This window comes from Paroedura picta, chromosome 1, assembly GCF_049243985.1.
Source record: "Paroedura picta isolate Pp20150507F chromosome 1, Ppicta_v3.0, whole genome shotgun sequence".
NCBI lineage: Eukaryota > Metazoa > Chordata > Lepidosauria > Squamata > Gekkonidae > Paroedura > Paroedura picta.
The window spans coordinates 52,925,822-52,949,891 of record NC_135369.1 but is presented as its reverse complement, the minus strand read 5'-3'; the positions used below and the strand labels follow the sequence as shown (position 1 = coordinate 52,949,891).

Here is a 24,070-nt window from a genome sequence, read left to right as displayed (position 1 = left end):
TTCAAAGAGTCACAAAGTTGCTTTCAATTGTTTTCCCCTTCTTTCCCCGCAAAAGACACCCTGTAAGGTAGATGGGACTGAGAGAGCTCTGAGAGAACCAGTCTGCGAGAACAGCTCTGACAGGACTGTGACTAGCCCAAGGTCATCTAGCTGGCTGCATGTGGAGAAGCAGAAAATAAAATCCAACTCTCCAGATTAGAGGCCAGTACACCACGCTGGCTCTTTAAAGATATGCATACTTTAACAGGAAACAGAGGGGTCACAATTGGACTAGACCTTCTTCCCCTCCCATCCTTTATGACAAAGCAACACTATTTCATAATTAATAAAAGTCAATATAAACTGTGCCAAACAGCCTAGTTTGCTCATCTTGCCATTTCAGAATGACCGTAGATTTCACAGTATTTCAGCATGGCCAATGAAAAAGCAAGAAAGGATATAGGTCAGTAGTGGTAGTAGAGAAGAAAGACAAAACAATCAAGGCAAGATTAAGAGTATATTTGGTTTTACCACAGATTCAACACTACACTGCACAAGATCAAGTATGCCAAATAGCCATAGGGCTGGAATATGGCTGCTATGAAATCAAAAGAGAGAATAGAGTGACCTAGATAGCACACATACTTGTAAGTAATCTTAGTAATGACTGTATTTGGACCAGGCAATATGCTTTCAAATAACTGACTTGAAACACAATGTACTATGTTCACAAAGGTGATACAAATCTGTTTTGATAGAGCTACCTTGTCTTCCACAATTAGCGGTTCTAACAATTAAAATGATGAAAGCTACAGACTATGCATGTAACAAAAACCTAAAGCTCATAAGTATGCACGGTTCTCAAAAGGGAAGACTGAAGAACATAAAAACCGAGTAAGATGCCACTTGAGATCTTTTCATGCTAAATTAGAGTTCTGCCAAAAAATGTAGCAGTTCCATAAATTGGCTGCTCTCTGAGAGTGCCTCAATGGCAGCTTTTCTAGTTTCACATATTCTTGTTTGCGTTGGGAAGAACGTTGGATCCTGGGAGAGCAAATTCAAATCACCACTCAGTCATGAAGCTGACTGGAGGATTCTTTTGGCTAATCAAGTTCTTTAAGCCTTTCTGATCCTTCAAACACAGGAGATATCCTAGAGACTGTGAGTCTGCAATTGACAATTGGGTCGGCTCAATAATTTTTATGTTTAAATTGAGATTTAAGTATAACTCTTCCTATGGCAACATTCTACTTTCACTGTTGCAATGTCATTAGCAACATTAAAAAGGCAATAAGGCAATTCCAGGGGGAAAATGTAAAGCATCAGCCTTTCATATATACTGACATGAATGTTTAATGCTCAGGATACTTAGATTAAATTCTATTTCCCTATAACCAACATGCTGGACTTACACAACTGCACGTTAAACTTTATCAATTTCCCCATTAAAATAAGGTGACCAGATTTTAACGTTGGTAAAGTGGGACACCAGTGACCAGGGGGGTTCTTGATTAAAAATATGGTCTATATGGAGCAAGAAAAATTTTCATAAAATGCATAGAATGCAAAAATAGTATTGTAATATATATATATTTTTTACTTGCAACATAAGTATAATTTGCCAGGTTCCCCTAGATGTCCCTCCAAAAGTGAGACAATCTAGTCACCTTACATTAAAACCACTACATTGCATTTTATAGCATAAAATCATGCTAACACATAAAGAACCATTAATTTTGCCACTTTCTTTATTTCTGTTCTCTTTCAGATAGGCTTCTATGTCTCCAAAAGGCAGCAGTCAGAAGAAAAAGTGCAGATGGCCAGACCACGGAAAATTGTTACAAGCAAGAAAAACTGACCTGGCTGATATTATCTACCACATTGCTCCTATTTTTTTCTTCGCTAGAATTCTCAAGAGAAACAAAAGCAACTCCTTCCATTTCTGTCATGCTAGTGAGTGTTCAAAGAAAGTTTACTAATATCAAGTGGTGAATTCATGTTCTTGCTTGCAAAAAGTAGAAAAACTGATATGCTAAGGAACTGCCATTGTTGTTCCAGGTGAAAGAAGTGAGAAGGTGTGAGTAGCCAAGAGCCATTGTCAAACTGAAAGCCAGTTTGGTGTAGTGGTTAGGAGTGCAGACTCCTAATCTGGCATGCCAGGTTCGGTTCTGCTCTCCCCCACATGCAGCCTGCTGGGTGACCTTGGGCTCGCTACGGCACTGATAAAACTGTTCTGACCGAGCAGTGATATCAGGGCTCTCTCAGCCTCACCCACCCCACAGGGTATCTGTTGTAGGAAGAGGAATGGAAGGTGTCTGTAAGCCACTTTGAGCCTCCTTCAGGTAGGGAAAAGCAGCATATAAGAACCAACTCTTCTTCTTCAAAGATTTATTGCTCTCTTTACAGCCCCTATCCCTCTGTGCTAGGGCGATTCATGCAGAGATATAATGTGGCTTCTCACTATGCAACTGCTTAACAGTGATGGGTAGATTATGAACTGATTCAGTCAGAAACCATTAAGCCTGAGTGAGATTCTTTTAGTGAGATTCTTTTAAAAGTTTTCTCATTGGTGCTTGATCTATTATGGCTCATTGAAACATGATAGCACAAACATCAAGAGATGAAATACATGGGCGGGTGGGGAATCAAACAACCAAGACTCAAAGGAAGTTGAAATGTCAACAAAAAAGAGAGTTTGTATACTGGATGGAAGCCAAAAAGAGGGACAGCTGCACTTCACCCTTTACTAAGAAAACACACATTAGATATATTGACACAGAAAATAAATGTAAGTCTGGTCTGCACAATGGGCACTTTTACTGAACCTTAATAAACAAGAACAGTAGCAATGACAGATTAAAGAAGAGTTCATAAATGCTCCATGTTACAATGCTGGCTTTTTCATCGCTTCCTGAAGACCCTAGGTGAGTAGGAGGGAAGAGAGGCTGCCCTAGACTTCAGAATTTTTATATCTGGTGTCCTGATATAGGCTATGAAAATATAGCTCGTATGAGCCAAACTAACTCTGATGTGTGCTGGAGTACTCAGCCAGGAAAGGGGGTGAAAAACACCAGGCTATGAGCTAGTGAGCTACCCCCTCTGTGTCAGCAGTCTTCGGTGCAACTGAGACTTTAGTTTGACATTATCATGTGCAAGGCATAGGATTAAATGGCATGTAAAATATTGATGCAAGGTTTCCCTCTGGTGGTAGCAACGTTGTTTCACAGGTACTTCACACAGCTGCATGAAGACAACATTATGGCAGCCTCACCAAACTACCACAATTTTAGCCAGCCCATTGCAATTTAATATTGCTGGCCAGGATGCTGCCCTCTCTCAAATCCAATTGGCCAGCCATATATCAACATAACACCATTTCAGTTTTCCCAGCTAGATTCATGAAGAATAAAAGATTTGGGATTCCTGTGGGACAGATTCTGATCAAGGTATGATGGCAAATCTCCTTTGTTAATCACACATAACAATATAAATCTGGGGCTTCACAAGATTAGTTGCATTCCATTGGCCTTTTTATAAACCCTAACTAGTAGATAGCAATGGGCACTGGGAGACCCAAAGAATATGGCGGCTCCAGAATCTACGTTAGCCACCTATCATTTTCCAGACATATTTCATGAACTGCTTTTATCCTGTAAAAGCATATGAATGCCTTCTATAATTTTATTATTATTAACTTCATTTTGACCCCACCCTTCTCCCCAATGGGAACGTACAGCATCTTACATTATTCTGGTCTCCATCATTTTATCCTGGCTGCCAAGAAGGCAAGAACCTGCAACACAGTGTAGTTGAGCCACTAGAGGGCAGTGGGGCTGTAGCTCAGTGGAAGAGCACCAGCTTTGCAGTCAGAAGGGTCTTAGGTTCAATCTACAGCATCTCCAGTTAAGAAGATCAGGTAACAGCTGATTTGAAAGACACCTTCCTGAGACCTCTTCAAAGATCCACTGCCGATCAGTGTAGACTACACAGCTTTGTGTGTATGTGCAAGGGCAGATTAAATGGACAGGTTAGAATGTGATGCTTCAGAGACAAAGAACTTACTGGTTCACTGGACTTTGCATCCAGAGGTCTCTAGTATCTCTGTTTCAAGGGGACCACTGCTTCTGATATAGATGCATCAGAACCTTGAACATATTAAGCCACTTGTACTGAGTCAGGTTTGTCTGTCAAAGTTAGCATTGTCGACTCTGATTAGCAGTGCCTCTCCAGGTTTCCTAGAAGAGGTCTTTCACATCACCTCCTCCTTGATCCTTTTGACTGGAGATGCCAGGGAATTAACCTGGGGTCTTCTACATGTAAAACAAATGTTCTGCCACTGAACTACAGTTCCACCTTACGTAATATAGCATGATATAACCAAAAGAAATTATGAAAAGAAAAATGTGATAAAGATGGAAGAAATATTCAGCATTCTTGCCCAATCTTCCCATGTTGATTGCTGTAAAGGTTGGACTGCAGAATATAAAGGCTATTTAGCTAAAACAAATCTTCGTGTTTTTTCTTTCTATGCGCATTTTCTTTCTCCTCATGTCCACGTCAAATCCTCACCAACAGATGATTGTGCAAGTCTGACAAGCTTCTTTTTAAAGTGCGCTGAAAATGTACAAGCCCATGCTTATGAAATAATTGTGAAACCAATTGCCTGGCTTGATGGCATAGTAATGAGCTCTATGCCCATTGAATCCTAATCATTTGGAAGCATAAACTGTCTTGCCGTCTGCCAAAGTCCAAATAAGAGACAAAAGAATATGAAACAAAATGAGGCAGACAAAAGACACTAGGCAGACAAGCAATTGCAAATAATTTATTTGGGAACTGATACAGATTTTGTATGGCACCCATTTAATTGCACCCACAAGGGGCTAAGCAATTTTCAAATAACTGTCCCTAAAACTTCACTGGCCTGGAATGCAGGCAAATTGACACAGTCCCAAACACCATGCTCATAAGTTTCAAACTCAGCCGTCAGAAAACACAAGGCCTGCTATTGTAAATTATGTAAATTAAAACACATTTCCAGATCATTTGTAAGCATTGTTCTCACTGCAGCATTTGGGTTGGTACTCTTTTTCAAAACATAACATGTAGAATGATGACACAAGTCCCTTAATGTACTGAGGACACTAAGTGTGTAAGAACAAGGTCTATGAAAGAGGGCAAACAAAACTCACCACTGAAGCCCTAGTTCTTCTCTGAGGCCCGAGACTTTTATTTACCCTGTTCCCTGCACTTCCTAGTTTTAAAATGAAGAATGAAGACTACTATATGACAACAAAAGCTGTGTTCACTTTTGCGCACCACAACTGAAGAAAAATGTAGAGAAACTGCAGTGTATCCAGAGGAGGGCTACGAAGATGGAGAGGGGGTTGGAGACCGTCTTTTGAGGAAAGGTTGAAGGAGCTTGGTCTGTTTAGCCTGGAGAGAAGACGACTAAGAGGTGATATGATAATCATCTTCACATACTTGAAGGGCTGTCATATAGAAGATGGAGCAGAGTTGTTTTCTATAGCCACAGAGGGTAGGACCAGAACCAATGGACTGAAATTAATTCAAAAGAATTTTTGGCTAAATATCTGGAAGAACTTCCTGATGGTTAAAGCAGTTCCTCAGTGGTACAGGCTTTCTTGGGAAGTGGTAGTTTCTCCTTCTTTGGAAGTTTGTAAGCAGAGGCTAGACAGTCATCTGACAGAAATACTGATTTTATGAACTTTTAGGCAAATTGTGAGGGGTGGGCAGAAAGGAATGTGCCAGTGTTTGTCTCTTGTGGCCCTTCCTTGCATACCCAGGGAATTGCTGATCACCACTGTGGGATGGTAGGCCAGGCTGGATTCTGGAGATTTTTGATGGGGGTTGGGATCACTTGGACATAAAATTGGGGGTCACTGTGGGTGGGCAGGTAGTTATGAGTTCCTGCTTTGTGCAGAGGGTTGGACTAGATGACCTTGGATCCATGATTCTATGAAAGCTGGGACAGAAGTCTAAGAACACCACAGCCCATTAAAAATGACATTTCCGGCACTGAAATTAAGCCATGTAGTGGGGCCACAGTCTGGAATGAACCAGCTCCACCTCAGTCTATGTATGATTACCACTACAGTGTCTCTCTTTATTTATTTTATTTATTTATTTATTATATTTATATACCGCCCTCCCCGGAGGCTCAGGGTGGTTTACATATAACATATGAACCATACATGAAACATAACCATAATTTATATATAGTTCAGTGCCTTCAGGGCCCTAATTGTGTGGAAAGGCAGGATAATTTTCTTTTAATAAAATAAAATATATATACAAAGAATACATACGAAGCCTCAGAGTCCATCATCAAGACTGGGAATGTTTGAAAAAAGTATCATTGGAAGAGAGCCTCCAAACAAACATTTTATATGTATAGACATGTTGCTCACAGGCTGGCAATCTTGAGCAAGAGGGAGATGACACCAGCATTCTTATGCCTGTTCTTCATCTAAATACATTGACTGCAATGATCTTTAGGCTGTGTGAAGGGGGCTCATGAAATTCCATAACGGAACACTGAATTGTACATGATGGGAGTACAACCAGAAAAGCATTCAAGAAGACTTCCTACATAGAAAGCACCACCACCACTTTGTCACAAATTTATGGCTATAAAAAAGAACACATTTAGAATAACAAATTAGTAATAAATGTATCTGGCGTATCTCAGACCTTCCTCAGCTCTCAGGAATCAGAGAATTCAACAAGGGAGCCTTGAAGTCTGACACTAGTTCCTTATTCAATCAGCAGGTGAAGGACAGCCAGCAACACTGGAAAATGCAGTCCTGGTGCTGCCGGTGAAATTTCTAGATGAAAACTGTAACCCATAAACTGAACAGACTTGTTCACTTTCTCCCCTTCTGTGTTTGTATCCCACATTTCAAAATGTATTGTATCAGGGGCTTTATATTAATAAAATAATACTACATCATATAAACTCCAGTACTTGATGCTACTCTCTCATCTGAGCACCAAGTCGGTTGACAAAACCATGTGTTGCCCCTCAGTTTGTGTTACACTCCATAAACATACCCTGTCAGGCAGGTCTCCTGCCTGGAAACTGGGGTGTGTGCATGTACACAAGATGTGTGTATATACACATATGTGAAGAAAGTATCTTTGGGGATATTATTTTGATTTAACACTTATTACTCTAAGTCCTTGCTCTCATTCTTTGGTATGCAAGGAGTTAGATATCAGCTGCAGTTGGGGAATGCTGGGGTTCCCTCCGGGTGCGGTTGGCATCAAAGCATTGATTCAAGGCCATAAACCAGCTGGGTTGATTACCGGTAAAGACAAAAGGGGAAGGCTTTTTCTATGATGAGTGGGTTTCAACTGGTTCAGAAAGGTCATCTGGTCACAGGAGCCAAAGGTTAAAGGCAGCTGTTGGAAGGGATTAGGAAACCACCCTTTTTGCCTGGATAGGGAGTGTGCCAGGCATCTTGGGGGGATGAATCATAACAACTAAGGGAAGAGCCAGCTTACTTGTAGGTAACAAGGAAGGTAGGCCAGCTGGGCAAACCCAGATGGCTAGTTTGTTATTTTTCATGCCGTCTATTTTATTTCTGCATCCAAATCCCTTTTCAATACATTTTAATAATTATACTGTTTGGGTAATTTCCATGCAAATATCTTGTGAACCTGAAACACAGCTTCATCACAACATACTAAGAAAGAAAAAAGTTCATAGCACACAAGTTCTTTGAAGACTTAAATAAAATGAACTTCATGCCATATATTCTGCTGCTGGACAGGAGTTGATCTCCTATCCATTCCATGCAAAAAGTAATTATAAGCGTTCAGTTTTCTGATATGAACATATCATTTCTGATAATGCCTCACCAACTGACAGCACAGTGCCCATTTTATATCTTGCCTCTAATAGGTGCTGATGTTCATGCTGAATAATAGTTCTAAAGCCCTGATGAAAATCAACTACTGAGTGATTAAAACGCCAAAGAGCCTTCTTGCAAACAAGGATCCTCAACTACATTAAAAACCACCTTTGTAAATTCAAGCCATACAACAGCACACAACTCCACAGCCTGCCTACCCCTAGACCATTTCCACACTGAGGTCTCACCAAACTGTCCTTTTGTGATGATTCCCGGCTTTAAAGTTTGCGATTGCATGCTGGACCATTTCTGATTTCTGCATCAGGAGCCTCTTGCTCCCTTTCCCCTCTGTCCCCTTGAGCCTCCAGATTAATTTACACACTGAAGCTGAGGGACAGGAATTGGGAACTTCCTGGCAGCCTGTTTTTTCACTTGTCCATTGTGACAAAAATAGCCAATGACTTGCCACTGCCATTTCGCCATCTCTGAATGCCCCTCACATCTGAAACCATGTTGGCTTTTTTTTCCAAATCAACAAAATTGTTCTCCACTCACCCGCCACCACATGCCTCCTCTTCGCCAGCCTGAGGCCCCAAGTGTCAGTAATGGGTCAGAGCTTCAGAAAACAGTGTCTATTTCTTTCAGTTAATTAATTAACCTCATTGTCAGAAGATAAAGCTCTTTCTTTGCACAATGTTAGCAAGAAACCTGCAGAGTCTGAAACTGCCAAATTTACCACGGCACTGCCAATAAGCTGTATAGTGTTTTGCTTCAGATCGTCCCCAAGGCTCACCTGCACAGCGTACCTCCTCTTCTCTGAACCGAAATTCCAGGTGGTGAATGTGGAGAGGTGTGCTCTTAAGGAAAACCTTGCCAGCCAGCAGGACTGGAAAAGCCTAAATGTGCACGTTTCCACATTGGCAAGACCCGATTCAGACCTTGTTAATCCCCTGTTCAAAAACTGAAAACCAGATTTTGGATGATTCCTTTGATACAGGGCAAGTGTGGGGGCAAATCAGGCCTGTGCCTGAAAAGGAGAATCAGAGTGTGGAAAGGGACCAAAACTCGACAATGCAAATTTGAGCCAGTCCTAGTGTCTTAAATACTTGTGTTGCTCTAGGTTACTAAGACTAAGACATCAGTTATACACAACAACTCAGACATCTTCACTTGAATAAAAGAGATAGTTGTCCTGAAGCCTAGATCCATGATTATGAAATGTTGGAGATTCACACCTTTAGCTCCATCCATTTTAAAAAAAAAATGCTTCCAATCAGAGCGCTAAAAAGAACAATCTTATCTTATCTTATGTATAATAAAATCAGGATCCTGTAGCACCTTTAAGACAAACAAAGATTTATTCAAGGCGTGAGTGCTTGCACTCGAAAGCTGGACTCTGATTTTATTGTGCTACTTCAGATCAACACGACTACTCATTTGAATCTAATCTTATGTATGTCTGGCACCCAGGTAAATGTGCACAGGATTGCATTCTAAGTTCCATAGTTTACAATGGAACTGAAGGACCATTTCCGCATGGAGGGGTAAAACGTGAGTGGCTTCCTGCTTGCAAATGCGGGATGGTAAACCTCACATTTGCAGCCCTCCTCATGGGAGACCCCTCCCGCATTTTTCCTCTGCCCCATCATGGCTTTTTGTCTCTTGATGAGGCTGCAAGGGAAAGCAAAACGAACTTCTCCCTCCACTCCTTGGCTTGTCAATCATAGCAAGCCACCAATCACAGTACAGCAGTTCTCTTGCAGACTGAAACTTTCTCCCCCTCCCTGGGACACAAAATTAATTTTTTTAAAAGGCACTTCCATGTTGCTATGCAGTAATGCCACAACACAGATGCATTTTTAATAAAAACACTGCTGCGTTGAAATGAGAAATTCCAGACCGATACAGCAGCCCCCCCCCCCCCCATTTTGGGATTCCTGTTTTTGGGACATTATTTCTTTTTGGATGAATTTCTGAGATGCTGAACATGGTCCCTGGAGCCTAAAAAGTCATTTTATTATTTTATTAATATTTATTTAATTTATACTCCACCGCTCTCAGCACGCTATTTTGCAGCAGGTTACAGATAAAACCCCTATAAAAACCCCAAGAAAACATATAATCAGTACCCATTAAACTACGGTTAACCACCTAAGATGATAATAGTCCAATCCTAGAGACATTTTGTGTAAATGGTTGGCTTAAAAACATAGTGCTCAGACCCCTGTATGATCAGGAGAAGGCTGCTCAATCACTGCCCCCCTTTCCCAGTGTATTTCCCACCTCCATAAAATAGAAAAGGGACTGTTTTTGCCTGCCCGAGTTGTGAGAAGATGTACAATTGAGGGTGATAAATCCGGTTTTTACAATTTCCCTCATTGCGAGTTAAAAATGGCCAAAAATCGACCCAGCTCTTTGACAGGCTTGGGATGCAGCCAACATCACGTAGAAGAGGCTCTAAAAGTTGCCAACATCCAAAGGCTGTTCAGAGGCAGATTCCTCATGCAGAAATGGTCTAGGTCAGTGGTCTGCAAGCTTTTTATCACCGGGGACCACTCAACGCTTGACAATTTTACTGAGGCGGGGGGGTAGTTTACTCCTCTACTCTCAACCACTGCCCTAATGCTCTCTGACTCTGGTCGCTATGGTAATGTTTAAACATCCCTTCAAAATAAGATACAGACACGCCACAACAATGAACGTAAGGAACATTTTATTTTCATGGAAATTTTAACTCATAACAATGACAAATCAATGGGAACCCTGAGCTTGTTTCTCTGCAACGAGATAGTCCCATCTGGGAGTGATGGGAGACAATGACACCCGAAGTGTGTTGTAAAGGGCCGGGGGGGGGGGAAGGCGTCCTTCGGGGCCCACCTCCAATTAGTCGACGGACCACATGTGGTCCGCATCCCACAGGTTGGGGATCACTAGTCTAGGTAACTCCTGGAGAGACCTTTCCTTCTTTGGTGGGTGCTGTAGTGGCTGATAAGGAGCAGAGGATGTATCCCAGTTCAAAATAAGATGTACAATCCACATTTATCCCAGCAATACTGTATGCATTTACCTAGTGTGAGACCCTATCAGCTATTTGCGCTGGTGGAAGAAAAGAAGATAGTACTCCCTACTATATGGACTTTGGATGCACTGAAATTCTATCCCAAAGTTAAGACCCACTGCCGGTGTCATGAAAGTACAGGCAATATAACAATGATTTTGGATTTTTACTGATATCCAAAGTATCCTGTAAGAGCTTTTACAAACAACTAGGGCTTATTACAACAGATATTCTGAAAATAATACTACTTCAGAAGATCTCTGAAAGGGGGTATGAAAATGATACTACTCCAGAAAACCCTCTGGCTTCATAGGGGGCTCCGAAAGACAAAGTATGAAGGGTATCTTCATAAATCACATTGGGTTCATGGAAGCTCTAAACAGTCCTTTGGGCCTCAGCCATGGTCATTACAAAATTACATTAAATGCCTCAAGTAAGCTTCTGTTAACATTTACAATACCTTCAAAAACCCTCCACCCCCAAACAACTGGTTGTTATGATTCACCAGGCATGGAAACACTCAAGCAAGATGGCATCTGCACCTTGTTTAATCTTGGCTTTGCCACTCCAGCAGTCTGCAAAAGTTAAATGTTGTATTTACATAAAATTTACATAAAGATGTGCATGTGTTGATACAAGAACCTTGTCTTTATTTTTGCAACATGTTCACCAGCTAATTCCCTATATAGCAAACAGATTGCACCCAGCTTCTCTAAAACTGTGATTTAGATTTCATTCACTGAAGACCTTAGCTTTCTTTCTGAATACAAACATAATTTAAATATATACTCCACGTGCCTGCAAGAAATGTACTAATACAATGTGCTAGGGGATCTGAATTACAGTGATAGTCTAAATCAGGCTTTCTCTATGGTTTTGCAGCAACCCCAGAAGGGTTTCACCAACTGGGTGAGTGTTCATTTTTATATTAATTTTTTTTAACGTACTGGGTGATGTGACCATATATGGTCATGTCGACCTGCCTTCCCATCCCAAATGGCCAATGCTGAGGCTGGAAGCGGTGGGAAAGGGAAGATCCCCAACCATACAAATCCTTTCTGGCCAAGGCTCATTGCACAAGGTAGAGGCAAGAGACCAGAGAAGTAAGTACTCTCATCTTAATGTAACTGTGTGGGGGTATGTGTGTGTGTGTGGGGGGGGGGGTGACACAACAGCTTAGGCCTGCCCCAGCCCTGTTCCTGCCTGGCGGAATAGGCTACTGGGGCGTTTCTATCATTGGAGGGGTGATGTATTGGGATAAGCCTGTTCTGGCTGTTTCTGGTGACAGAGTAGCATACATCTGCTCCAGCCCTGTTTCTAGAATTTGGAGGGGATGGAGGCAACAGAGAGGCATAGGCCTGCTCTGGCCCTATTTCTGACAATGGGGGATGCAGGCAACACAGCAGCCTGCCTCGGCTCTGCTCTGATGTTAGGGGGGCATGAAGGTGACAAAGAGGCATAGGCCTGCCCTGGCCCTGTTTCTGCAGGCTCTCACTGCAGGCTCCCATTGGTGAAGAAGAGTAAACTGTTAGCCAGTCCAGAGTGCAGGTATGGTTCTGTTCACAAATCATTTGAAAATATTTCTGTACTGTCACTTCCTGTGCTTGGGAGTGGCCTGGTGATGTCATATTCAATGGGAGTGTCTAGGTGATGACATGTGACTTCAAGGGCATGGCAGCCGGAAGGTGGGGCCTGCTGACATCACTTCTGGGGTTTCTCAAAGCCTGAAGAATGTTTCAGTGATTCCACAATATTAAACAGGTTGAGAAAGACTGGTTTAAATTTACAGAACTGAAAAGATCAAACTTCTTTTAGTCCAACTTCTAGGCAGGATGTTCCACTATCACAACAGTCAAGATGTCTGCAGTTAGGTATTGTCTTCTTGCTATATTCCTTTTCTTTTACTGTTGGATAAATACAAACCAATTATTTCAAGAACCAATATACTGGTATTAATATTGGTTTCATGCATTTTGGCTTCTTCAGCTAAATAGAAATGTAATTCAGGTGCATCAAAGTGGTAAATACCCTCTAGTGTACACAAATCATAGAGAGCATTTACCACTCTGATGCACCTGATCTATGTTTATATTTAGCTGAATAAGCCAAAACCTACAAAACCAATATTTATACTGGTATATTGGTTCTAGAAATAATTTATTTGAATATATATATCCGACAATAAAGAAAAGGAATATAGCAAGAAGACGTGGCAAAGTTTTTTCATTGACCTTACACAGGTTTTTCCCCTCCAATGTATTGTCACCATGTACTCCTTTTTCTTATCTTTTTGCTTGCATTTAGGCATCCACAAATACCTAAACATTCATGTTAGTGGCCACCTAGCAGTCAGTTTCAAATAGTTTTATTCAGAATTCAGACTAGGCATGCTGTTGGGCAAGGTGAAAAGCAAACTCCTGTACTGATTTCCACAAGTGCAGGCACACATTCTGCCAAGACACCTTGGTTATCTGGAACCCAATAGAAGAAGAGTTGGTTGTTGTATGCTGCTTTTCTAGAAGGGCGGTCTAAAAATTAAATAATAAAAATAAAAATAACATACAGTCCATCCTTCAAAGCACCAATTTTATCCAGGGAAACTGGTCCCCATTATCCAGAGAGCAGTTGTCATTCCAGATTATCTGCAGCTCCCACCTGGGGGTTGGCAACCCTAGTTTCCTGGAGGAAAGGGCTGCTTTGGAGGGTGGAGTCCATAGCATTATACCCCTTTGAAGTCCCTCCCTTCCTCAAACTTCACACTTTCCAGGATCCCCCTCCAACCTGTGGCTTAAAGCTACATGTGATCCTTTAATCATGTTCTGGATTTTTAAACTGCCCAGTGTATTGTTTTTAGATCTCAACGTTTTCCTACAAACGTAGGGCCCTGTTCAGGTTTAAGTATCAAGACTCCACTATTAGCATATAAGATATTAGTTGCCACCTAGTGGCCAGGTGAAATCAGACTTGGCAGGTTTCCTTGGATGGATGCATATCTGAGGCTTTGTGTTCTGTGACTAAAACAGAGCAGATGTACCCTTGCTTTGCTGGTGTGGACTCCTGATAAAGCTTTTAGTAAGAACAAAGGCTGCATACAGATGACATAAACAAACCTCAGTTGTTCATGATGAAAATTAAACTAAGTGCTACTGGTTGTGATGTCTGGCCTAAATGAAAATCTGCAGTTTTTTCTCCTATCTATAAACTAAGATGGTGATGTAACCCAGGGCTACCAATCTTCAGGTAGAGCCTAAGTTCTCCCCTGAAGGAAGCAGGAGCTTCAGAGAGCAGTCTGCATCTCATTTCCAAATGGGCTCATCTCACTCCCCAAGCTCTACCCTCCTCAGGCACTGCCCTCAATCTCCAGGAATTTCCCAAACTGGAGTTGGCAACCTGTGCAAACAGCAAGCAAATACATGGAAATACAGGTAACTTGACAATGGCTTACTTCTATTAGAAGGAAAAACATATCCTAGGAAAGGGGGGGGGAATAGATACTTCTTAAAACCCTACATAGAAACATGCAGATTTTTCAGTGCTCATTATGACTCTTCTCTGGCTAAACAGTGCTGATTTACCAGAAGCCCCACCCACCCCATTCTTGCCAGTTCTAGACACAAAACACTTAGCAACCCAACAGATGGTTCATTATCTAAATTCTGTTAGACTTTGAGTAGTACTGGAATAGGCAGGGCCCTGTGGGAGTGCCAATCCCAAACAAAGAACGAAAACAAAGGATAACTAGGCTGGAACACACTCCCCTCTTTGTATCTTTTGGCTCTAAAAGAGGAGGGAAAACTCTTCTTAGCTTCTTTTTTTGTAAGCCAAAATCTACTTTCATAAACAGGTGCTTTATTCTTGTGAAACAAAAAAGGAAGATGAGTTAAAAATTGTTTTTTTGTGAGTCATTCTTTTCCTCTTTTATGCTTTTATTAGATTAAATGGGGGGGGGGGACAGGCAGATATAAAAGCACAATCTCCCATCACATCAACCTTAAAACAACAGTAAACACACAAATATAACAAGGAATATTCAGGCCAGGTGAATGATTTAGGAGCACCTGATGGTATAGTGTTGTTGAAGCTTTATGGGATACATCAATAATCTAGATAGGATACCACAGAGATGCATATAAGAGCAGCACAAAAATATAACAAATGATTTAAATGTACGTAGAGCACATAATTATTAATCTTATGGGCCTTGTCATAGTATGTAGCATCACCCCAAGGTCAGACATGACTCGGTGCTTGCAACGGGGATACCTTTACCTTTTTATGTAGCAGATGTGCAATTCCAGGTTGTCTTAGATTATCAGGGTCCATTTCAATTCTGATTCTAACCTGGAGTACATCCACTGTGCTAAAGAAGACTTTTGTAACTGAAGAACAGCCTTGCTGGATCAGACCAGGTTTTTTCTAGTCCAGACTCTGGCAATTTTTTTTTGTCACCATAGCTAACCCCCATTTAAGGCTCTCTCTCTATGTGGCTATCATTACATCCAGTTAAGCATTCTCTTTTATCCATCCTAAATCTACTCCCCATAAACTTCATTGGGTCTTCTAGTGTAACAGGGGCACATTCTCACCTTCAACTGGTTTGTCTTGTTCAACTGGTTTGTCTTGTTCAGTTACAAATGATTGTTAAACGCTGATAAAGTGTGGATGCAGATGGGGTTTTGGAACTGAAACAGAACCTTGGTTGTTGTGATCCTATTTACACTGGAGTCACACCAGAAAAAAATTTTCTGTGTTTACCATATAGGTCTATTAATTCAGGACTTTAAAAATGGGTGACTGTGGTGATGAGTACATTATGTAAACTAATAGATAAACTGATTTGTAGTAAGAACGGGTTTGTAAAGGGAAAGTTGGTATCACATAGGCCTATTCCGCACCAGGATCAATGTTGCAAATTGGTTTCGGAACGAAAAAACGCCATTTTAAATAGTGGAATTCGTCGTTATGCATACCTGCCTTTGTAGTGGAATCCAGTTGCGTTTCAATCATTTCCCACAGGTGTCCGGTCTCGGCAAAAATCGCTCTACAGGAAGTGATATTTGGCGAGCTTTGTCCCGCCCCTGGCTCGCTATATGCCTTGATTCATTGCAACGGAGAGACCCATCTAGCTAGCAGGTGGTGTGTGAGCTGCCGTTTTATCGTTGCCACGCTCCCCCAAGTGGAAAAAAAAATCCCCCCCTCGTGCACGGGCACAATTTTCGGCCGAAAATAAAGGGAACCAGCAAACGGGGCTGTGTGGTGCTTGGTGACTTAAAACAGCTCTGGGGAGGGACTGCAGCCGGGGAAGCCTCGCTGGGTGAATGAAGGCTCACCGGTTTGTTGCTCTCCGCTCGCTCCGAGAAAATAAAATGGCGATCGCTTCACCAGAAGATCAGAGGAGAGAGCCAGGGGGAGGGACTTTGCTGAAACCGCAACAATGGTAGCGGAACTTTTCCGCTAGTGTTGCAGATTGGTTGCAAGAGTGTAGCGCTTTCCAGAGGATGAATCCACTTTTTGGGATTTCCCTGGAAGCGCTACAACGAAGCGCTTTTTGCGGATCTGTTTAAGGATTTTGGCAGATTGTCTACGACGTTGTGCATAACTGCATTTTAGTAGCGATTACAATTTGCCACACTGCTGCTACAATGAATCTGTGCGGAATGGCCCATGATGTACAAGGTTGATAAATATTTTTCATTAGTTTTTTAAAATCAGGAGCTTGTTTGGTTTGGTATGTGGAACAGGCTTTTGACTGAATTTTATAACAGAGACTTTAAAATCATTTATGATTGTCTTATACGCTGGACTTTAGACTGCTCATAATAATTTCATGGTAGAGTGAATATTAATAGATACATTGTGGAAGAATTTAATTTAGCTGCAGGTACCAGGTCAAGGATGTCTGCTGTCCCCACTGTTTTTTTATTTTATGTCTAGAACTGATGGCTCTTCAAATCACTGTTGAATCTTTATTGACTTTTTCCCTTTATTGATAACTTCTTTGGAAACTGACTAGTTATTTCATTATTGATATATCTCCTTTATTGAAAATTTATTTGTAAGCCTGATTAAAAGCAGAGTATATTTTTTAATAAATGAGAAAAGCACACAGTGATGGCACTTCCAGCAACCCTTGAAAAGGACAACTGTCCTGTAATAGCAGCAAGCAGCAGAATCCTGAGGAAGCCAGCAGGAGGCTGACTCAAACAGACACCAAGTCAGATGCTTATGTCATCAGAGCACAATGTCCAAGGAAAGGAAACCAATTCACCAAGGGCTATGAAAAGTGGCCTGAGAAACACTGTAAGGGGGGAGTCTGAGGGACTGATGCTTGGAAACAAAGGTTAGTGGATACAGTACCCCTGCTCCTATCACTGAGGCCAGACTTGCTGTTCCAATACCCCATAATACTCTAAAGAGCTCATCTCTGGTTACAGTATATGCTTATTACACAATACAAATTATGGACAAACACATGTGTACCAGGCCTTAGAAAAACCCGTGGAAGATTCACCTGCCACATAGCCCAATTTTCCAGATATGAAGGATCTTCTTAAATTCAAAGCACACTCCAGAATTTACTTCCTTCCACTCCACTTACAATAGTGATCCCCAATGGTGTCAACCAAAAAGCAATAAGTCAATCCTGATTTTCTTCCCCCTCATTTGAGCAGGATGCTACTTCCATTATAGAAAGATGCTTGCATTGCAACCTTCCAGCATTTTGTAATTGGCCCCATGGCAGCCATTTTATGGTGTTTCCCATCCCATTCTAAAAATTCCCAATGCTCATGGGCGTAATATGACTGAAGATTCTTAATTTACAGTTTCAGAGTGTTTTGTATTAATGAGCAAATAATCTCAGTTTTAAAATATCTTTCCAAAATTCAATCACAAAGCTTTTCTTTATCGTAATTTATTTTTACAAAATGTGATGACATTTGTGCATTTCTTTCCCCTTTTTTCTTTAACATTAAAATTATGTTAAGTGAACAACAGCTTTCTACATTTTAATTCAGCCTCACTCCTAAGGAAAGGATCTTCTGTGCATTCGTTCTCAGCACTAAGTAAATAAATCTTGCTTTGACAGTCAGATGAGAGGGTCTGAAATTTAATTTGCTGCTTGGTGTACTAAATGTTCTAGGCCTTCAATGCTATACAGATATACATTATAAGAAGACCCACTGCATAAAATGGAATTTACCACATGCAGATTTGCACTGCAAATTACACGTGGGCTCTGTTTTATAAAGATTTTGAAAAAATCAGGAATGCACACAAATTCTAGATGCTTTGTGACCAAAAAGGGGCCCTCTCTCCAGTCAGCATTCCATATGTGTGTGTGTGTATAAATATATTCCTAAAATAAGCCGTCAGAGGTACTAAAATATCAATCCAGTGATAACTACTATGTCTCTATAGTACCCCTAAACTCCTTAACTGTCCTAAGTTACCTTACACCTTGGCTTCAATGAACACAGAATGGTGTAACTCTGCTTAGGATGGCACTGTGAGTTAGGAGAGGAATCCTGAAATGAATTTGATGTTCCATGGAATCTATTGGTAAATAATACAGCATTGGACTTACCTAATAAGAAAATGGTGCAGTCCGACATCAAAACTCCTGCAAAAACAGAAAAAAATAAAATAAATACCTTAAGATGTATGCAAACTAGACTAGAAAACATAATAAAATGCTTTTAAAATTAATAGCCAGCCAAAAAATATATATATTTTCATGGATAGCATAGGGAAGCTATGAGAGCAATAAAGGAATCCTTCAAGATGAAGATACTTTCCATTTTCATCAGAATTTGACAATCAGTATAAGCACACAATATTTTGTCTGCTTTTCTCTCTCGTTCGAAACAAGTTGAGCCAAATGCCAAGTTCAACTACTAGATTGAAAAAAAAAGTATTACTGTTGTATTTTGGAGCATTCGGGTATACTGTTTTTTTTTTTAATTCTGAACTTCTTTGGATCCCTTATTCCCTGTTTGGGGGGGGGGGGGTGGTACTCTTTCCAGGCTCTGGAGTAACTGTTTTGCAAATGAATGATCCCAAAACTGCAAGAATTCTAGTCTTGCCTGTCTACTAAAGATCACCAAAGTTTCAAGCAAACTGGTTCAACAGATGCAATTGTACAGCCTCAGAACAGCCTCTGAGAGCTCAGACAACTGAGAGCACGTGGAGAGAGCTACTGGGGAGAGTTGCTGCTGACCAGGTGAGGCTATTGTGCTGCCTGGGTGAGGTGATTGCTGGGTAATTGTTGGGAGGATTAAAAAGGGCTACTCCTCACCAGAGGCAGAGCTCAGACAACTGAGAGCACGTGGAGAGAGCTACTGGGGAGAGTTGCTGCTGACCAGGTGAGGCTATTGTTCTGCCTGGGTGAGGTGATTGCTGGGTAATTGTTGGGAGGATTAAAAAGGGCTACTCCTCACCAGAGGCGCGAGCCTTTGGCAAGAGACAAAGGGCTCTTGGCCTGTGGCTCTTAGCCTGGGGTTCTTGGCCGAGCAATTAGAATCAATAGATTATATCAGTAGATTATATTTCCCTAGTACTTGCACTGCCTAGACATTACAATGGACCTCCAGGACACTCATCCCATCATCTGCAGTGAGTGTGACATGATTGCCTTCCTCCCAGAAGACAAGATGGACTACAGCTGCCCCAAGTGTAAGCTGGTAAAACTTTTGGAGGAAAAGATTAGGGGATTAGAAAACAAAATTATTACTCTGACCCAAAGTAAGAAAGGGGAGGAGTTCGTAGTCCAGAGCTCTGCAACATGGAATAAAGAGAATAAAGAGAATACAACCAGTCCTGAAGAGAACAAGGAGATTGACCACAATAGGGAGCCTCTGCAGGCAGTTCGGAAAAAGACTGAACGGCGAAGGGCGAGACAGTTCTCGGGGCCTTTGGAGCTCCAGAATAAATTTCAGGCCCTTGCAGAGGAGGTGCAAGGGTCAACAAGGGAAGAGGTCCCAAAACAAACTCTAAGACAAAGGGAAGAGGCCACGGGGACAGAAGGAAATGGAGTTGAGAAGAAAAAAAAAGGAGAGTACTGGTAATTGGAGACTCCCTGCTAAGAGGAATGGATCGCCACGTGGCTGGGCCCGACCCCCTAACCCGAGAGGTGTGTTGCTTGCCAGGGGCGAAAATTAAAGATGTTTCAGAAAGGCTGCCCAAAGTCCTCAAATCTACGGATCGCTACCCATTTGTGATGGTCCATGTCCCTGAATGACATGTCCCTGAATACCATCGCTCCTATTAAAAAAGACTATCAAGATCTGGGGAGGAAGCTCAAGCAAATGGGGGCACAAGTGGTATTCTCTTCAATCTTGCCTGTCAAGGGAAGAGGAATGCGTCGGGAGAGGAAGATAATGGAGGTGAATCACTGGCTGCGTAGTTGGTGCCGGCAGGAGAGATTTGGTTTCTGGGACCATGGGATAGGCTTTCTTGAGGAAGGCCTACTAGCACCTGATGGACTGCACTTATCAAAACTGGGGAAGAATGTGTTTGGCAGGAACCTGGGGAGATTCATCAGGAGAGCTTTAAACTAAAGCCACTAGGGGAAGGAGACGATCAACATAGGGAGTGTATGGAAGGAAAACTATCGGAGGCAGCCCAACCGGCAAGGCCAGCTCATAGGGAACCAAAAGTAAAAGGATTCAGATGTCTTTATATTAACGCCCGAAGCATGGGCAATAAAAAGGAAGAGCTGGAACTTCTCATGCTGATGGAAAGGTATGATCTAGTAGGCATCACAGAAACTTGGTGGAATGATTCTCATGACTGGAATGTAATGGTGGATGGATATGAACTGTTCAGAAAAAACAGAATAGATCGAAGAGGTGGAGGAGTGGCACTGTATGTGAGGAAAGGGCTTACCTGTCAGGAAATTCTAGTGAAGGAGAGCATATCTACAGTGGAAAGCATCTGGGTGAAAATAAGCGAGGGGAAAACAAACAGTGTGGTGGTTGGTGTCTGCTACCGACCGCCTGACCAACGAGAGGATGTGGATGCTGCACTTTGTGAGCAGCTTGAGAAAATATCCAAACGGCAGGACCTTGTCATCATGGGTGACTTCAATTTCCCAGATGTGTGCTGGGAAACAAACTCTGCGAAGCGTCCTCAGTCATGCAAGTTTCTGACCTGCCTGGCTGACAATTTCATTTATCAAATGGTAGATGAACCCACAAGAGGTTCAGCCATACTGGACTTAATACTGACCAACAGGCAAGAGTTGGTGGATGATGTGAAGGAGGTGGGGACCCTAGGGGGAAGTGACCATGTCCTCATAGAATTCCTTTTGAGATGGGGAGCCAAGGAAGCTTGTAGCCAGACGCGGATGTTGGATTTTCGTAGGGCAAACTTTAATAAACTCAGAGACATGATGAGTGTCATACCATGGACGAGAATGCTGGAAGGGAAGGGAGCATGTGAAGGGTGGGCGCTACTCAAACTATTGCATGCTCAATCAATGACTATTCCAGAAAGACGAAAACACTGCAGGAGCTCTAAGAAGCCTATTTGGATGAACAGAGAACTTCAAGAGGAACTAAGAAAGAAAAGGAAAATGTTCAGGAAATGGAGGGAAGGACAGAGCTCTAAAGAAGAGTACCTACAGGTTACTAGGCACTGTAGATCAATCATCAGAAAGGCCAAAGCTGAGAGTGAGCTAAGATTGGCCAGGGAAGCCCATTGTAACAAGAAAAGATTTTTCAGTTACGTGAGGAGCAAACGTAAAGCAAAGGAGGCAATAGGCCCGCTGTTGGGTGCGGATGGACAAACTCTAACGAAAGATGCAGAGAAAGCAGAAAGGCTTAGTGCCTATTTTACATCTGTTTTTTCCCACAGGTCTAAGTGTTTAGGCACATCTAGAGATGGCTGTAGCCAAAGGATAGTGTCTGGGTGGCAGGTTAACATGGATAGAGAGGTGGTCGAGAGGCATTTAGCTGCACTGGATGAGTTCAAATCCCCTGGTCCAGATGAAATGCACCCGAGAGTACTCAAAGAACTTTCCAGAGAACTTGCACAGCCCTTGTCCATCATCTTCGGAACCTCTTTAAGGACTGGAGATGTCCCGGAGGACTGGAAAAGAGCAAACGTTATTCCGATCTTCAAAAAAGGGAGGAAGGATGACCCGGGAAACTACAGACCAGTGAGTCTGACCTCTGTTGTGGGGAAGATAATGGAGCAGATATTAAAGGGAGCGATCTGCAAACATCTGGAGGACAATTTGGTGATCCAAGGAAGTCAGCATGGATTTGTCTCCAACAGGTCCTGCCAGACCAACCTAGTTTCCTTTTTTGACCAAGTAACAGGTTTGCTGGATCGGGGAAATTTGGTTGATGTCATTTACTTGGATTTTAGTAAAGCTTTTGACAAGGTTCCCCATGATGTTCTGATGGATAAGTTGAAGGACTGCAATCTGGATTTTCAGATCGTTAGGTGGATAGGGAATTGGTTAGAGAACCGCACTCAAAGAGTTGTTGTCAATGGTGTTTCATCAGACTGGAGAGAGGTGAGTAGCGGGGTACCTCAGGGTTCGGTGCTCGGCCCGGTACTTTTTTACATATTTATTAATGATCTAGATGAGGGGGTGGAGGGACTACTCATCAAGTTTGCAGATGACACCAAATTGGGAGGACTGGCAAATACTCCGGAAGATAGAGACAGAGTTCAACGAGATCTGAACACAATGGAAAAATGGGCAAATGAGAACAAGATGCAATTTAATAAAGATAAGTGTAAAGTTCTGCATCTGGGTCAGAAAAATGAAAAGCATGCCTACTGGATGGGGGATACGCTTCTAGGTAGCACTGTGTGTGAACGAGACCTTGGGGTACTTGTGGATTGTAAACTAAACATGAGCAGGCAGTGTGATGCAGCGGTAAAAAAGGCAAATTCCATTTTGGGCTGTATCAACAGAGGCATCACATCAAAATCACAAGATGTTATAGTCCCATTGTATACGGCACTGGTCAGACCACACCTGGAGTACTGTGTGCAGTTCTGGAGGCCTCACTTCAAGAAGGACATCGATAAAATTGAAAGGGTACAGAGGAGAGCGACGAAGATGATCTGGGGCCAAGGGACCAAGCCCTATGAAGATAGGTTGAGGGACTTGGGAATGTTCAGCCTGGAGAAAAGGAGGTTGAGAGGGGACATGATAGCCCTCTTTAAGTATTTGAAAGGTTGTCACTTGGAGGAGGGCAGGATGCTGTTTCTGCTGGCTGCAGAGGAAAGGACACGCAGTAATGGGTTTAAACTTCAAGTACAACTATATAGGCTAGATATCAGGAAAAAGTTTTTCTCAGTCAGAGTCGTTCAGCAGTGGAATAGGCTGCCTAAGGAGGTGGTGAGTGCCCCCTCACTGGAAGTCTTCAAGCAAAGGTTGGATACACACTTTTCTTGGATGCTTTAGGATGCTTAGGGCTAATCCTGCGTTGAGCAGGGGGTTGGACTAGATGGCCTGTATGGCCCCTTCCAACTCTATGATTCTATGATTCTATGAGAACAAGGTGCTCCTAGACATCCTGCCTGTCTCCATTGAGTGGAATTCAATGCTATATCCAAGGCAAATAAGCCAGAAGCCAAACACACAAGTAGCCAAACACACACAAGCCAAAAGCCTTCACATGCAAACAGAACCAACAATCTGAAGAGAACCAGAGAATCCAAGCAGAACTGGGGCAAGCCTGTAACTACCAATATTAAATTAGAGAATCCAAGCCAAACAAAATTGAATGAGGGATACTGTCACAAGCCCAGCAGAACTAATGTCAAATCATAGAAACCAAATAGTACCAAGGGCCAATATAGCAAGACTTACAGGTCTTATGCCAAATCATAGGCAAGCCAGTGCAAAGGCAGCCAGCCATACCTGGGAACACACACACAATTAAAATGCAGTTTAAAACAAAGGGCAATTCTGCACATTAAAAAAATAGCATTACACCAGCAAAATGGTGTAGTGCTAAAAATTATCGCGCCTCTAGCCATTCCTCACCTTCTGGCTGTCTTGCATTCGACTGCCACCTTCTTGCGCACCTTACACTCCACATGCCTGCTTGAAATGTCAGAAGAGAGCAACGTGCTTTATAGGCGACTGTCTTCTGCCTGTCAATCAAGCCAGGCAACCAATCCCTTTCTCCAT

General features: G+C 42.2%; 1 protein-coding gene across 10 annotated transcripts in view; it reads right to left on the bottom strand.

Annotated features, from left to right (window-relative positions):
- The window catches only part of HHAT (hedgehog acyltransferase), a 252,438-nt gene that overhangs the window by 120,932 nt on the left and 107,436 nt on the right, over positions 1–24,070 (bottom strand). For all 10 annotated transcript variants that reach the window (XM_077338408.1, XM_077338399.1, XM_077338335.1 and 7 more), the window contains one exon: positions 18,500–18,535. In XM_077338408.1, the coding sequence (XP_077194523.1) occupies positions 18,500–18,535 (36 nt within the window). The remainder of the gene's footprint in view (positions 1–18,499; positions 18,536–24,070) is intronic.